This window comes from Culex pipiens, chromosome 2, assembly GCF_016801865.2.
Source record: "Culex pipiens pallens isolate TS chromosome 2, TS_CPP_V2, whole genome shotgun sequence".
NCBI classification, from domain to species: domain Eukaryota; kingdom Metazoa; phylum Arthropoda; class Insecta; order Diptera; family Culicidae; genus Culex; species Culex pipiens.
In genome coordinates, this window is record NC_068938.1 from 211,864,895 (window position 1) to 211,881,995 (window position 17,101).

At 34.7% G+C, this 17,101-nt stretch overlaps 1 protein-coding gene across 2 annotated transcripts in view; it reads left to right on the forward strand.

Annotated features, from left to right (window-relative positions):
* LOC120425245 (liprin-beta-2) overlaps window positions 1–17,101 on the forward strand; it is a 205,440-nt gene that overhangs the window by 37,834 nt on the left and 150,505 nt on the right. The window contains exon 1 of one of the 2 annotated variants that reach the window (XM_039589689.2): window positions 14,992–15,180. The exons of the other annotated variant lie outside the window; for it this stretch is intronic. Within the exon in view, the coding sequence (XP_039445623.1) occupies window positions 15,066–15,180 (115 nt within the window). The 5' untranslated portion in view covers window positions 14,992–15,065. Of the gene's footprint in view, window positions 1–14,991; window positions 15,181–17,101 lie in introns of those variants that run through there. 2 annotated transcript variants of the gene reach the window in all.

Below are 17,101 nucleotides of genomic sequence, written 5' to 3' on the forward strand. Positions count from 1 at the left end.
CCAAGTGGACACTTTTTTGGAATCTCAACCCCATCGTGGAAAATTTCCATACAAATAAAATCTTTTTTGTGTGGAGCGTGGACAATCGCAAACCCCCCGCCCCTCTTTCAAGGTGTCCACGTGGTTTATGGATGGTCCCTTTACAAAGAAAAATATTCGATTCGAATTTGATGAATTGCGAAGGGATTTTTTTTTATCAAGATCAGTCGAATCAAGGTTTTTTTTTTGTATTGACCTAAACTTGGGAAGAATTTTATACATTTGTCGGAAAATTCTGAAAAAATAATCAAACTCTTGAAAAATTATCCTATTTCTTAACTTTTTCGTTTGACAATTTTTTGGTTAGTACTCCGTTGGTTGGTCAAAGTCAAACTAAAAAGTGACGAACTGTCACTTTTTACACGGCGCTCACGCACGCTATCAAAACAAACGTTTGATAGTGTGTGTGAAATACGTGTAAAAGGGGTGTCAAACTAAAAAGGGAACCCGTGTGTTTGACAACAGTTGGTGTCAAACCATCGGGGTTTGAGTGTACTAAAAAGTGTGGACATATTTTTTTTTAATAATACTTTCAAAACAAACTCCAAAAATCTATAAAAACATTTGTTTGGTAAAATTAAATTTGCAATCGAAAAATACTTGACAATGTTTAATGAAATGAACAATTTTAGGGATTAATATGACCATTGCAAATTTAATTTCAGGTATTGCCATCCTCCCCCTCCTTCAAAATTTTCACAATAAATTAAAAGGCATAACAAAATGATTGAATAAAATTTAATCTTTAAATGAACTATAATGTAAAATCCCTTGTCAACTATCCAGAATACACGATATTTTGGCTTACTCATGCATTTTTAAACAAATGTAGTATTGCGATACTTTTAATTTCGTAATTTTGAAAGCGCCGCTTTAATTTTAACTTAGTTCTTTTTGCCCTCCTCTTTACTTCGAAATTTCAACTAGCTTTATAGATAAAAAATAGCCTTATATAAATATGGAGTTTTGAAAAATGTCAAATTCAATTTTTTTTTGCTTTCTGTGTTTCTTGAATATTTATTATTTTTGGCGGTTTAAAAAATCCCAGTAAAAACTCCAGAATTTATAATTATCTCTAGGTTTTGGTTTATCTAAAAAAATCTTCTTTCTTCTTAATTTTATTTTTGGGCTTTGAAAATTGAAACAAAATTTAGGAAAAAATCACATTTTCAAGGATTTTTCAATCAGTTCAATCAACGATTAAAAACTTTCAATTCAAGGTTTACATTTTAAAAGGGCCACCAACATTTCAGCTTTTAGCTATTTTTTAATTTTCATTTATTTGAAATTTTGTTTTTTTTTTTTATAAAAATTGCCCTTTTTTAATTTTAAATTTTGAAAAAAAAAGTTGGCATGATATTGAGAGATGAAAAATGATGGCTATGTTCAAAGAGAATTTTCAATTATCTTTCCATAAATGAAATTATTGAGGATTACTCATTTATTTTATCTTTTTCAGATCAGAAATTTAAATTATAGGGGATTTTTAAGTCATCTATTTTCATAAATTTACAAACATAGAAATTTATTTGAAAAAAAAAGGTTTTAAATTATCTCTTATTTTCAAAAGGCCAAAAACATTAAATCTCAATTCTTTTTAAATGTAAAGCTTCAACTTAAATTTTTCAACTATTTTTAATTGATAGATTACAGAAATTGCCGAAAACCAAAAAAAAACCTATTTTTTCCACATTTTGATTTTTAAAACCGATGTATCTTTACAGGGATTGGACATAGGACAATGGTCAATATGAAGATTTTTATGTAAAATTGTCTGGGGAAAAGATTTCCACTATTAGTTTTTCATAAATTTTGACGTTTAGACCACCTTAAAAAAAAAACAGGTTTGGTAAATGATTTTTGTATTTTTTTAGGAGAGACATACCATCCTGCATTTTTCGTGAGTCTATTTCCCCAACAATTTTGAACGAAAAAAATATCGTGACATCACCTCAAAATTTATCTTTTAAACTTAAAAATTGAAAAATCTCATTGAAAAAGCGTGTTTTTTTTTCTTTCAATGTATTTTTTTTAAAAAGCCCTTTCCTACAAGTTTGTCTTTGACCACTTTTTGATAAGATGCAACGAGATACAGTAATTTTCAAGTTTCATTGAAATCGGAGAAGGTCGGGTACAAAAGTATCAGAAATATTCCCGATTTGAGCTGGGATTGCTCTAGAACAAAACATTTTATTATTTAGAAACAGAAAATTTTATAATTATAAGTTGAAAACGGTAAATTCTATCGAAAAATTTTAATTTAAATTTCCATTGCAAATATGATTTACTTTTAATAATTTCATTTCCAATATTTTTTCCAAAAAATACACACGACGAACCACCCTAATTTTTCATACATACTTTGGGGAAAATCCAATCGGCCCTGTCTAGATATTTTTGAAAAGTTCAAAGTGCACGTGTTTCTAGGGATCCCAAAGTTTACTTCCCCTCGAGATAATCCAGCGCAGAAATTTTGTTGGTCGGTGTAATTTATTCTTTCGATTGGAGCAATTTAACACAGGAGCCAATGACAAAAAATATATCCTTGCAGACAGTTACGATCAAAATGTTTTGTTGTACTGTTTTTATTTTTTTAAGTTTTCATGTTTTTTATTATCAAACCATCTATTTTCCAATCAACTCCAAAGAGCCACAACAGAGAATCTAAAATCACTGCCCCCGAAGCCACCAACCACGAATCGTTAAATCATTTGAGCACACAACTCAATTTCAATTTCACCATCACATCACCGGAAGGGGCCTCGTGCCAAGCCTGGATGGTTGCAACGCCATAATGAAATTATTAAGCTATTTGGTTAATTAATTTTACCACCAGCACCACCAACATCATCACCGTCACCCGATTTCGGCACAGCTTTGATGATCGTCAACGTTGCGTGAATAAGACCCACCCCTCCAGCTCTGAATAATTAATACTGGCAGCACTGCGGCTGGTATCAGGTAGAAAGCACCAGTGATGTGGATCGTTAATCGATTTGTGGTTTTTGCGAAAAGTGACCCCCAGCATTCCAGGGCTTGGAGGAATTGATCTTGATGGTCGGTTGTGGTTTCCAGCGTCAAATCGGTCTTAATTTCACCAATTATGTTTGCAAGTAATTTCTGACATTCCTGGCCGGGGGTGGCTTGGCACTTCAATCAATCAACGTCGTTAGTGGGCTAACTAAATCAATTTCCGGCATTTTTCTGTAAACGCTAAGTGCCCCATTTAGTGCCTCGTTTCGGGACTGCCTTTGATGGAGGCTTCTCCGTTGTGTAACGAAACTGCATGCAGGCAGTGTTGCCAGTTTGGGAGAGTGGCTCTTGACAGCCAGGTCGGCTACCCGGTATAGTTACAGAACTGCAAAGTTCAAATTTGAACCCGTATTCTTCCTTTGATGTTACCGGTGCTCTACTCTACCACGTGGTCAGCAGGCTGGTTCAACAGTTTTGGACCAATTCTGAATCCTTAATTTAAACTTCAGTTTAGACTTTTTATTAATGTGAGATCTTCAATTGATTTTTTCAACCGCATTCAATGATTTCGCAGTCTGGATTTCGCCATGTGATGTGACTGAGAATAAAACTCCGCTTTTTTAAGGGGATAAGGGAAAATCTCCACTGTATCCCAAAGTAAGTTTCACTTGGAGTTGGACGATTTTTAGGAAGGTATTGATTCCAAAATTTCTAAAATTTGAACCAGTCTACCAGCACTAGTGCAGACTTCCCCCTAGAGAATGCCATACACAACCGAGCCAGACTTTTATGATTGCAAATTTGCGTCACACCCAGTTGGCGTCCCGTCCCCCACACTGGTAAAAACTTCAAGTGCATTCAGGTCCAATTTGGACTAATGGCTCCACAGCCAAACCCTCAACAGCACAAAACACAACTCCCAAATGCTGACTTATGCAATTACGGAGTACATGTTATGCGAACGATGGAACTAACAAGCCAAGTTAAGCCTACCGTCACACTTGACACTGAATCTCCGGGTGTCATCGGATTGAAATTAACTCCCAGGGCGGACTAATGAAGTCCGTTTGCGACTATGTCTCGGACTTGTCTCGGTCTAGAGAGGGAGTAAAACCCCATCGGGGGATGACATTGTATCCCTACGGCGTATCGATTTCCTTGAGTACGATAGAGTTGTTGTTGTTCAGGGGGGGTTGGAATTGTTGGAATGCTAGAAAAAACCACTTGTTGGGGTGAGGGTTGGCGAGGCAGACCGAGCTTTGGTGTGGTTTTACGTTTTGTGCGGTTTTGTGAGGAAGAAATTAGGGGAAATCTACCCATTTTAATCCTAATAAGCGGTCGTGTTTGAATGATGCTGGATAATCTAGAGTCTCCCTTGAATTTTACTTAAACCAAGTACACCAACGAGTAGAGCAAGTTTTTGTGAACATTTCTGTTTATTTTCACTTTCACTAAAAGTTATTCTATTTCTTTACCAAGCATTTAACAAAAAAAAATTCCCAATGGTATTCTAATCGAGGCGAATGCATTGGGCCACGCCCATTTTTCTAATATCGGCATAGTTCTTTTTTCTTCCAACACTCTGTCGAGTGTTGCCATTTGCGCTGACAGTTCAAACGAACACTCACGAAAAGTGGCATTTATAGGGAAAGTTTCCTGGCATCGCTGGCTGTGCTGCTGGTGGTGTTGACGGCCAGCCTTTGTTCATTTTTGCCTTCGTCTCTCGCTCGGTTTTCTTCAGCCTTCGGTTGGAATGCAAAGTGAAAATTGAAACGTCAAACGACTTGGCGCGTTTGTTTTTTTGATGGCGCTTGCTAATTTATTACATTTTTCGGGATTATTCTTCAAGTGAGTGCCTTACTAATGATCAAAAGAACATGTTGCCGGTAGTTGAAAGCAATTTCATATCTTAAGCGCCGTGAAAAAGTAAGCGAAAGTGAAAAGTTAATTTTGGCGATATTCATTAAGCGTTTGAGGGATTCTCGTGTGTGTCACTGTGTGTGCCAACAAAATGATGAGAAGTGGTCTCGCAAAATACAAATTATGATCAAAAGTGCATTAAATGTGATCTTTTTGGCCAGTAAGTGGCAAACATTTGCGTGCTTACTCGAGGCGGTGCTGTTGCTGGTAAGTTTATAGCCCAAATAGTATTTTTGGAGCTTTAATCGAGCATCAAACTCTCCATATGACGAAGATAGGTGTTTGATTGGAAAGGGTAGATTTCCCCTAATACGATTTTAATGCAACGATCCACAGTATTTAGGTGGACGTAAGAGTTAAGAGGGTCGGGTATGGAAGCTCTACGGGGAGTATAGTACACATTTGGTTTAGGGGGAAGTGGGAGTCTCTGTGGTGTGTACAACCTATCGATTTCCATAATGATTGTGGTGACTGTTTCACTACATGGAAACTGTCGTTTCATTATGTTGAATTTATGGATTTTACTGACATTTTGAACAAATTCAGATAATGTTTAAAAAATTTCTTCATCATATTTTTTTTTAGTTTTTTAGAACATTTCTAATAACCTCAAATGACGACAAGTGACCAAAACGTCTCCACTTTTCTCCACAAAAATAATTCAAACTACAGTCTTTAAAATGGTCACCCTCTTTAGGAACCTTATCGTTCCACCAAGAATCATAAACATTAAGGTTTCCACATTTCGCCCACATAACACTATTCTCGTCTGAATAAGTATGTGGCCAAGTCTGTTTCCAGTGCGATAACATTCATCTTTAAGGAAACGACACACACACCCAACCAGAAAGCCTTTTCCGGTCTGGTTGACTGGTTTGCCTCGTTCTTGCGTAAGAGCACCCGCGAATTCAAGTGGAAACGCATGGTGCTCTCGTTTTTGCGTATGGAGAAGCAGCAAAAAATATTGGCTGAACCTGTCGTTGAGCTAAACGTCACTTGCATGCATGTGCACTAGGGTGACCCTATGAAGCAATGCTTCACAATCAGAAACAGTCTTTAAAGAAAAACTCGTCACCACCCTAACATGCTCACACGCCAGAAGCAGCAGAAATTTGCAGCCAGCATATTGTCGTGTCATAAAAAACGTCTTCACGGGCTCTGAAGCGCTGCCACCGTGTCTGCTGTTGTTTGCTGAGTCGCGCTCTAGAATGCGATTTACCTGCAGGCAGTTAACCTGGATGGTATTCCGCGAAAGTCGTACGTGTGACGGAAACCGAAGGAAGCGACTAGTTTCTGGGAAAAATATGGTGCAAACGTGCGAGTGTCGTGGTGGAGGCAGGGGTTCTGGAAATGTTCAATTTTAATCACAATAAACTCTTGAAATTAACATCAATTGAAATTTTATAAAAATAGCTTCTTATTTTTTTTAAATCTTGATAAAAATCTATCAATTTCACATAAGTTTTAAACTATTTAAACCCAGAAGAAATTTAGTTTATGATTTAAACCATCAAACCTTCAATTTGAATCCGATTTTGAACTCACATAAAATAAATCATTTAAAAATATCATTAGATTTTTTTTTAAATTTGAAAGACATTTTATTTTTTTTATATGAAGGGATTGGTGGTTTATTTTGTATGTATTTGCCAAATTTTCTACATGAAATTTAGTTGGCAAATTTAAGCAACATATTTCACCAACAATTCATTTGGTAATAGAAAAATAACGTTCTGAAGACTAAAACAAAGATGAATAGTATTTGGGCATACCACTTGACATGTAAAAGAAATGTCATTATTATAAAATAGTTCATAAAGTTATATTTAATTTAAAAAAAATTCCGAAGTTTTTAAAATGCTGTCTACCTAGTTTGAACGAAATATATTTTAAATTAAAAAAATAAAATTTCAATAGAAAAATTTGCATAAAATAAAGTATCCAGCATGCAAGGTTACTGAAAATAGAGATAAATAAAAAATCATGGAAAATTATTTCAGTTTTTTTTAATTAAGAGGCAGTATTTGTAGATTCTGCTCGGTTTGTTCTAGAGGTCGTATCGAGGTGCTCCGATTTGGATGAAACTTTCAGCGTTTGTTTGTCTATACTTGAGATGAACTCATGCCAAATATGAGCCCTCTACGACAAAGGGAAGTGGGGTAAAACGGGCATTGAAGTTTGATGTCCAAAACACATGCAAAATCTTAAAATTGCTCGCATTTCCGTAAAACTTCATCAATTCCAACTCTCTAAGATGCATTCAAATGGTCTTTCGAAGCCCTTCAAAATGTGCTATAGACATCCAGGATTGGTTTAACTTTTTCTCATAGCTTTTGCAAATTACTGTTAAAAATTGATTTTTTTAAAACCTTAATATCTTTTTGCAACAGCCTCCAACAACCATACTCCCATAAGTCAAAAGATAGGTAATTTCATGGACTATAAGCTTACGGTATTAACGTTTTGGCCAATCGCAGTTTTTATCATAGTTTTACGATTGTTCTAGAACAAACATTTTACAACGTTAGTTTTTGCTCTGTAGGCCAAGAAGACGGCATTTTTTGGTCTCAATTTTGTCATAATCGGAATCCTCGGTCAATTTCACGTAAGTTAGAAGTATTGGAGTTGTAATTTTGATTTAAAAAATAATTAAATAAAACATTTTTGAAAAAAGAAATAGATCTTATTTACCCTATGATCAATACGTCAAATGCTGTATCAAGTAGGCGAAAACTTGTTTACCCCTAATCCGACAAAATTCTAAATAATATTTTAATTAATTCTAAATGCCATTTTTTCCAATCAAATTCAAAATTCCAACACCTCAATCTAATATAAAATTTTCTGAGGATTCCGAATATGTCAAAATTGAGACCAAAAATTGCCGCTATGGAGGCCTACAGAGCAAAAACTAACGTTGTAAAATGTTTGTTCTAGAAAAATCGAAAAACTATGAGAAAAACTGCAATTGGCCAAAAAGTTAATACCGTAGGCTTATAGTCCATGAAATTACCTAACTTTTGACCTATGGGAGTATGGGTGTTGGAGGCTGTTGCCAAAAGTTATTAAGGTTTTAAAAAAATCCATTTTTAATAGTAATTTGCAAAAGCTATGAGAAAAAGTCAAACCAATCCTGGATGTCTATAGCACATTTTGAAGGGCTTCAAAAGACCTTTCGAATGCATCTAAGAGAGTTGGAATTGATAAAGTTTTACGGAAATGCGAGCAATTTTAAGATTTTTCATGTGTTTTGGACCTCAAACTTTAATGACCGTTTTACCCCACTTCCCTTTGTCGTAGAGGGCTCATATTTGGCATGAGTTCATCTCATGCATAGACAAACAAACGCTGGAAGTTTCATCCAAATCGGAGCACCTCGATACGACCTGTTTCACATCGGTGAAAAACTCGCTCTTAAGGTAAATTTTCAATTTCAATCAATTTCATTTCCAAAATAATCAATTCACAATTTCGTAATTTTGATAACGTAAAAGAGTTTTGGAGTTCCTTTATCCAAGATTTGTGCTTTTGGATGGTCAAAAATTTGGTTTGAGAAATTTTACAAAAATAATGTGTAAAAATTATAAATTCAACATAAACTGATGAAAACTTAACCAATTCCTGATGTAAAATTGCAGTTTTTTTTTATGAAAACTCTGTAACCATTTCTAGTTGTTATATTCCCCTTTTTTAACTGGTGGTTCACTGTGATGTTATTGCTGGAGTAACATTTGGAAAGGGCGCATAAGCATTTTGACTGCTGGATCTATTTCGCAAATTTCAAGACAACAGCTTACTTTTGAATAAAACCTGAAGTGTTAAAAGGTAGTGAGGGAAGGAGGGGGGGGGGGGATTATTGTTATACATTTCGAGTTTTGTGAAAAAGTAACTGAAAGTAAAAAATCTCGGAATTTGCAAAATAGTTCCAGCTGTCCAAATGCTTAACTGCCCTTTTCAAATGTTGCTCACATTTGGATATCGTAACAATGGATCTGGCGAGATAAAAAAAAATACTTTTAAAACCTTCGAAAAAAAGATAATTTCTAAAATCATTTTCTTTACTTCTAGGATGATAGAAAGGAAAATATTTGATCAGATTTCTCAGGATCATCAGGTTTAAGTTGAAGAATCTCTCTGAAATTACCTTAAAAAATTATTTTCAGATAAATTTTTCTTAAAAAAAAGACTTTTATTTAAAAAAAATTGAAAATATTTCCATTCGAAAAATCGTTAAATAATTTTCGATTTCAAATTAAAAAAAGTTTTTACCTTTTTTCAACGTTTTCCAAGAAAAATGACTTTTTTGAAAAATTGGCAGTAGTGTCTACTGAATTTTGACATAGCTTTTTTTGTTATCTGAATCATGTAAAAAAAAAAACTTTCAGAAATGAATATTTTACGTATTTCAATTTTTGGTGGAAAAAGTCCAACTATTTTTTTAGAGTTTATCTATTTTTTTCCAAAACGATTAGAAAATCTTTTTTCAAGATACAGATTTTTTGATATTTTTAAAGCCTTGTATGAAGACTCTTGTAAACGAACTAAAGGTGCAAAATGACTTCTTTGGTCGAAGAAAAAGTACGCACAAAGTTTCATCAAAATAAAAAAATGTCCGAAATTTCAGAGTATTGTTCTTTTTTATAATGAAAGAAAACTAAATTTTACAATTTCTTCAAATACGTCTTTTAAAATTAGAAGAAAGTTTTTAATACTCAGAATCCCTGCCAATCGCTTCCAGCCAAAGACAGTAAAACCCCGCTCGCCAGACAAACCACCCTTTCGTATCGCGTTCACACAGTTTCGTGTGGCACACTACAGAATAAAAACAGACTCGAAGCTGAAAATAAGGAACTTTCCCGGCACCGGAAGTGCACGAGAGGAAGACGGCTCTTTTAATCATGCAATTCCTGTCCCCAGTTTCGCCGCCGACCGGTTCTGGGAAAGGTAACTTTCACCGGCACCGGTTCGTCGTTTGCTCGGGGTGTTATTTTCCACTCAAACTAGCAAAACTGGGTTACATTCCATTGTGTGAGGAAGTGCCTGAGGGGTGGGGTGAGTAAATAAATATAGACCGACACACACAGCGACGATTGTGTATCCCTTTTTGCAAAAGGATATTTCCGTGGAATCTCCGGGCTGTCTCTCGCCAAGAAGATTTATAATGAGACAATCCTATTATGTATATTGCACTGCATTCAGTGCGAGTCGTGAGTTGTGACAGTCTAGGAAGTTGGGCACATTAAAAAATAGGAAATTTAAAATTTGTACGAAATTCAAATTCTAAGACCTGAGCAGACATTTCAACCCTATTTATTTTTAAATTTAAATGAACTTTTTTGTTACTGTTCCCATTCGTCACAATTTCTTCGAAGCCAAACTCAACTTGACGGTTGTTGTACCAGGATCCTTTTCTGTAAAGGGAAAGCTGCTAAATGAGTGATAGTAATGGAGCTTTCGTGGAATCCTTTGTTTGTCATAACTTTGCACTAGATCTCTGTGAGTGTAACAGGATTGTGCACTTGAGGTGAGCTAAACAATGCAGAAAGTAATAATGCTTTGCCATGAGCTACTTTTCTATGAAGAATCTTTTTTCTTTCGTAATCAATTTTCATACAACCAAACAAACAACAATCGCCATAAAAATCACTTTCCAAACCAAATTCCCTGACTCCAAACATGTGTATCGCACTTACCTCATCCTTTGGTGAGGACAAAACGACGATTTCCCAGCTTTTCCGGGACCTGGAAACCAGCGGAAAAACTTCTTTTTGTTTTTCATCATCCCACTCGGGGTGGAACTCCCATGGTGATGCTCCCGAACTTGTAGTGGCTGTGTGTGTGTGTTTGTGTGGTTGTCCACTATTGTAGTACACCCATGACAACACGGACGCGGAGTCGGACGGGACTAGAGCAAGTAAAAGCTTTTCCATTTGGAGGTTTGTTTTGTAGTTTTGTCGTACTTGGGGTGGTACATCTACCAGCAATTTGGTGTGTGTGATGGTTTACTTTTGTGGTGTTTTGTGTTTGGCAAAGAAATTCATTACATGCTTGACTTAATAGTTCTTTGTTTGTTTTTTTTTTTGCATTACTGAGACTGAAAAATAACTCGAAAAAGGAACTTTCTATTCAAACCTCTCAGACCCATCCTGATTTATACATATCGATTAAGATTCTAAATCTGAGCAAATGCCTGTTCGTGGGGATATTAATCCATAAACAAAGATTTCTTAATTTTTATCCGGATTTATTCCATTCGGTTTAGTTTTGGGTCCCATAGCTAGGTTTTTTGACCGAGCCACGTAGCCTAGTGGGTAACGCTTCCGCCTCGTAGCACTTACAGGTTTTATCAGGGTTCTTAAAACCTTCATGCAGCCTAAATAAGCTTTTATGGCCTACTTAAAACCTTGAATGTTACTAGGGAAGCGGCATGTTTCTTTTAAGATTATTTATGAATGATATATTAATTTATTTTTTTAAATTATCAAGATGCAAACGAATGCATAAACAAATAAAAAGCAAACTTTTGTGTATTTTTTTTTCAATAAAACTCAACGATTGTTACAGTAAGCATTTAAAAAATGTTTTAAATTTTCAAACCTTGGCAAGTATTTTTGTCATATAGTTGTTTAATATTTTTGTTGCCTTTTACTCTACAACTAATCTTGCAACTAATTGAAATAAAATCAAAATTTCTTGTAAAAAGATTGAATCGCTGGAAATGCGAATAAATACATGTAACTATACAAACCAAAAAGGATATTAATGTTTAAAACGTTTTAATACGCAGTTTTAAATTTCCTGGGAAAAGGGAAAATTATTTTTAGAATCCCGGGAATTCATGGGATTTCGGGTTATTTTTGAAACAGTAATAACATTCTTCATTAAATTTGTAGGGTTTTTTAAAGTTTAAAATCATAGAATTAGCTCAAAACTATTAATTGGTGATAATCTGAACTACAATCTAAAGAAGGACAGCAGTTTTTAGTAAGCTTAAAAGTAATTACATTTTTTGTTGTTCTTTGTGCTTTGGATTTAAAATGAACCTTTATTTTTAATCAACGTAATTCAAATTAAACGAGACTCTTATGTTTATATTTCTATTATTTTATGGTTATGGTGAAACATGCCGGATAAAAAAAATATTAAATTCTTATTGATAACTAAGTATTTAATATCAAATTCGGGAAAAGCTGGACATAATATACAAAAATAAATCTAGAATTCGGGAATTCCCGATTTTGGAAAAATCCCAGGAATTTTGTACCGGGAATTCCCGGGATGGACGCACTATTTTAATCCATGTTTGATTTTTTCTTTGAATTATGCGGTCATATTCATTCACATTTTTTTCGATGATAATAATACTTAAAAACACTCCATCGATTTTTTTTTAATTTTTTTAACATTGTTGTTTTTACGGATATTGGACTTATTTTATTACAGTGAAAGATAGATTTATAAAGATTTAAAAGCTTTTCCATTTTGAAGACATAGTTTTTCGCTCAGACAACAGGTCGCACCCAAAAATATCTTAACAATTCTTCGTGATCGTGTTATCCTGTCGTACAGCTTTGGGCCAAATTGAGTTAAGGACGCCACTTTATCCAGCTATCAATTGCTATTTTTTTGTAATTTACAGATCCGCTAAACTCGATCTCAAATCTAAGATTTTTTTTTATCGTAATTACAATTTCAATTTTGCTGTCATTGTGAAAATATGAGCTCATTTTTAAAAAAGCTTATTCGTAAAATTTTAAATTGCAAATGACACACTGCTTAACAAATTTTTTTAAAAAATTAATATACAGCAATTCCATACCAAAGTTAAACTCAAAATTTTAAAATGTCCCAAAATTGGCCAGGAGTTTCCTTGCCCCAAATAATAAAACACGTATTTTTTTTATTTGGCCATTAGGGTGGTCCTAGCCAAAGTAAGATAGTTCCAAAAATTCAAATTTTCGAAAAAATGATGATTCTTCATAAACTACATTGGTTTTTAAAGAAAAATAGTTTGATGGTCTTGAAATTGAAAAGTCATACATTTCAAATGATCTTATGAACATTTCAAATAATGTTTTGACCTTGTCTGTGAATATTTTCGTCAGATTTCATGAAAAATTTCACAAAATATACTCAAAATTGTGAGAAGTTTATCAAAAAGCTTTGTCTCCGAATCCTGTAAATGAACTCCTCTTTGTTATAAGAATATTGTGTGCTGTTTTCCAGGGAAGACAAAGTCAAAACGGTATATTATATTATAGTAAGACCTTTTCAAATGTTAGCTTGATTCTTCGATCCTCAAATTGTTTTTCATTTAAAGCTCAACTATAGTTATCTTTCATTTGCGTCCAAGAGAGTAAACCCTCTACTGCCCACATTTTTTTTCGAAAATTTTTATTTTTCCCGTGTTTAGGAGGTCATTTTGAACAACTTTTGTTCTACGAAAAACTTTACTTCTCTTGTTTTATGTTTTTCTTGTTTCATTTTTAGTATTTTAATTTGCATTTATCTTGTTTAGTTTATGTTTGTTTTTGGTAGTATTTGGCCTACTCTACCACCTCCTATCATTACGTTTTGCCTATCTAATTTTTTCATGTTTTAAAATTCAGTAACTTTTTCAACTTTTTGCATGTTTTTCACATTTTCTGCTATAAAATGGAACCATTATCATTAAAATTGTAAATAAATGCGTAGAGGCATAGTCTGGGACACTAGAAAAATTACTGCATACTTCTTTTTACTTAAAATATAGGAAATGTTAGTAAAAAACACAGCCAAAGTTGACCCCTAAAAGTCACATAAATCAAGTCAAACTTCCAACCCTAAAATTTTCCAAAATTTTAATTGTTCTTCTTTCCAATGCTTTTTGAAGATCAAAAATTGGTTGCAAAATGGAATTTTGGCGATTTTTTAAATCGAAGCCCGTCTAGAGGCGGGGTTGGGTTGTAGAGGGTTAATTGGTTCAAGTGACAAAAAGTTATAATTTTTTGAGAAAAAAAGTTTTTTTGCATTTTTTCGATTTTTGTTTGAATTACCTTAATGACCATATAAATAAATATGTGTCTAATAATTTGGGCCAAGGTAACTCGTTACCAATGTCGGGACATTTTTAATTTTGAGTTCAAGCCTTTTGTTTATGTCGCATAAATGAATAATTATTTGTTATAGTCTTTTTTTTTAAAAAAAATGATCTGATTAAATCGACAAAATAATTGATTGTTGATCATCTCCACTTCCTGAGATGATTTATTAAAGTAGCTCACTTCTAGTAGCCACAAGGCAGCCTTATTTCTGCCTCGACTGCCTGAGCCCAGAGACCTCTCTCGTTTGCAATAAATTATAATTATGTCCCTAACTGCTCACACTGCTGCCGCTGCTGTACAAGCTCAAACGTCTCTCCACCCCGAGAGGGGACATCCCATCGTCGTGTCATGTCCCCAGTTCCGCGTGAGAACCCCTCGTAAAAACCCGCCTCCCCACAGAAAACATCATTTGTATTAATCGCATTTGTGCGAACATTTTATGGTAAATATTTAATTCCCGGCCCGTTTCCAACCCTTAACGACGATCTCCGTTTTTATTGGCAACATTATGACAACAACCCCTGGAAAAAGAAGAGTGCTGCCACCTCTCGTCAACGCCCGCCACCAAGCTCTGTGAATCCCCGGCCTGATTGGCTCCTATAATTGAATGTTCCGGTGTTCTGGTTCGAGAAGAAGCATAAAAAAGGAGAATCACCGCATGTGTTGTGTCCCGAGGGGGAAAACTCGGTTTTAAAAACGTGTTAATTTGATTTTCCATCCCTACCCCAATTTTCCACGTGGCTTAAATTTAGTCCCGACCGAATCCAACGGAAAAGTTTCATCGTTAAAGGGAGAAAAGCGGTTATTTATGTCAGTGAAAAGTCGGACCGAATTTGCAACGCTATGATTGAGGTCATAATCGGTGACGAAAATAGTGCAAAGTGAAAGCTGGCAGCACTGCCGGTTTGGTGTTTGTCAACGCCGTGGTTTCGCCACCGGAAGCAGTGCAAGTGTCCTCGGAAGGTCTAAAAACGGTGCCGCCAAGGTGCAAAACGCGGCGGAAGTATTGGCAGTGTTCCCAGCAAAACAGCGGAAACGCTAGCGTGCTTCATGACACGCTGGTGGTGGTTCCGGGCATGTAACAATCCAAACTCCCACTCCGGCGAGAATGGCGGAGTGGTCAACGGAGCAGGTTCGGGGTTCGGAGGGCGGAGCTGCATCAACTGTAAGCGTAACTGTGTGGCGTTTGTTTGATTAGTGTGTTGATTTTTTCATTGTTGATGTTTTTCGAGGGGGAGAGGGGATGAGTGTGTGTTGGTTTTGCGTACGCGATAAAATTCGATTGTTTAGAGAGGATGCGTGAGTGTTGATTTTGATGGTGCTCGACAGGAATTTTCAATTTTGCAGCACTTGAAAAATAAATATTCGATGGTTCATGTTCCTATAAGGTTGATGAATCGGCTATTGATTTTGATGCTCCAAATTTAACATTCAATGTAAAGCAAACATTTTGTTCTGTTTAATAGTTTGTTTTTTGGAGCATAACATTATTTCTATTCACATTTGAACAGGTATATTTCTGTATTTCTGTTTTTGGACATTTCCAATTGTTATCCACCTTAACAATTGGAAATATCCAATTTATAGATTTTTTATTAGAGTTGATTATTTCCAAAAAGTTTAATTTTTTTCTATTCAACTATTTATTTTGATTTGACATCAAAACTGGTCCAAAAGATGGAACTATTTGATGATACTGTGCAAACCAGAATTAACCAGTTTGTATTTCTCAAAGCTTTCAGGTAAAAATTTTCATTCCAAACCTTTGATTTTAAACATCTAGAATGTTATGTTTTTTTTATTTTGTTTGACTTGATTAATAAAAAGGCATCACAAACTAAAAAAAAATTGATAAATTTTGTGGTGAATGTGGAACAAGAGGTCGGAAAACACATGGTCGAATGGACAAAAGGCCGAAGAATGTGAGAAAAAAAAATAAAAATTCAATTCTCCACCAAAACTGGGAATGGATTTTAGCAATATTTTTTAAAATTGCTCAAACTCTTTGGGGGCCTTTCCTATAATTTACTTAAGCACTGAAGCCATTTTGTGTCATTGTTTCACCCATACAAGGTTCCACACAATTTTGACAACTGTTCATAAAAATGGTACCTACTGGAGTATTCAAAAAGAATTTTCTAATCGGTTTGGTGTCTTCCGCAAAGTTGTCGGTATAAATAAGGAATATTCAGAATATAATTTTACAGGGAATTTTCATGATTTTTTTTGTTTTTTTTTGCAGAGAACAATTTTTTGATAACAATATTTTTGTTTTTGTTTTTTTTTTTACAAAAAAAACTTTTCGCTTAGTTATGATTTTGAAAAAAAAAGTTTTTGGAAAAAATATAAATTTTGCTACAAATTTAGTTTGACTTCAATATTTAATATAAAAATTTGCAATCGGAATTTTTGGTGCATAGCATAGCATAGTATTACGGGTCTGCACCACGCTGTAGGGGGTGCCACAATGGTCAATTCAATATTCTTAGACAGTTTGATTGCTGCCCGGTACATCCAAAAATATCTAAGAACGTAAATTTCCACACTGTGCTCCAAGGCTACGCCCATACAGTCCCGTGGGGATTTGGGAGGGGATGTTTTTGTTGTTCACTAGTGGCAAAAGTGCAGGGAACCCATGCGACTTTTAAAAGTGAACGGAATATTTTTGGGAGGTTTGGAATGGGGGTTAGGGGAATTTCATCGGGCCGATGAAAATGGTTGAATTCGTAATGTTTTAAATGTATTGGAAGTTTGTATGTGTAAGTGTGAGTCTGTAGTGCAATCGGAATTTTTGGTGCATAGCCACTTAAAGTTTAATTTTTACTGAAAAATGCTTGTTTTTCGTTTTTTTTAAATAGCGTCCGTAATTGTCAATTCCTGATAACATTGTTTTTTTTTTATTTGAGGAAATTTACAATGAAATTGCCAAAGGTTGTTGATTGCTAGTTGGACCTCTGGTTGCTGAAATATATAGCGAATATCAGAAAAAGAATCATGAAAATTTAAGTTTTTTAAGTGCCTTTTATTAAGTAGTGCCAATAACTCAGAAACTAATGGTTCTATATATTCAATATTACGCCCGTTCA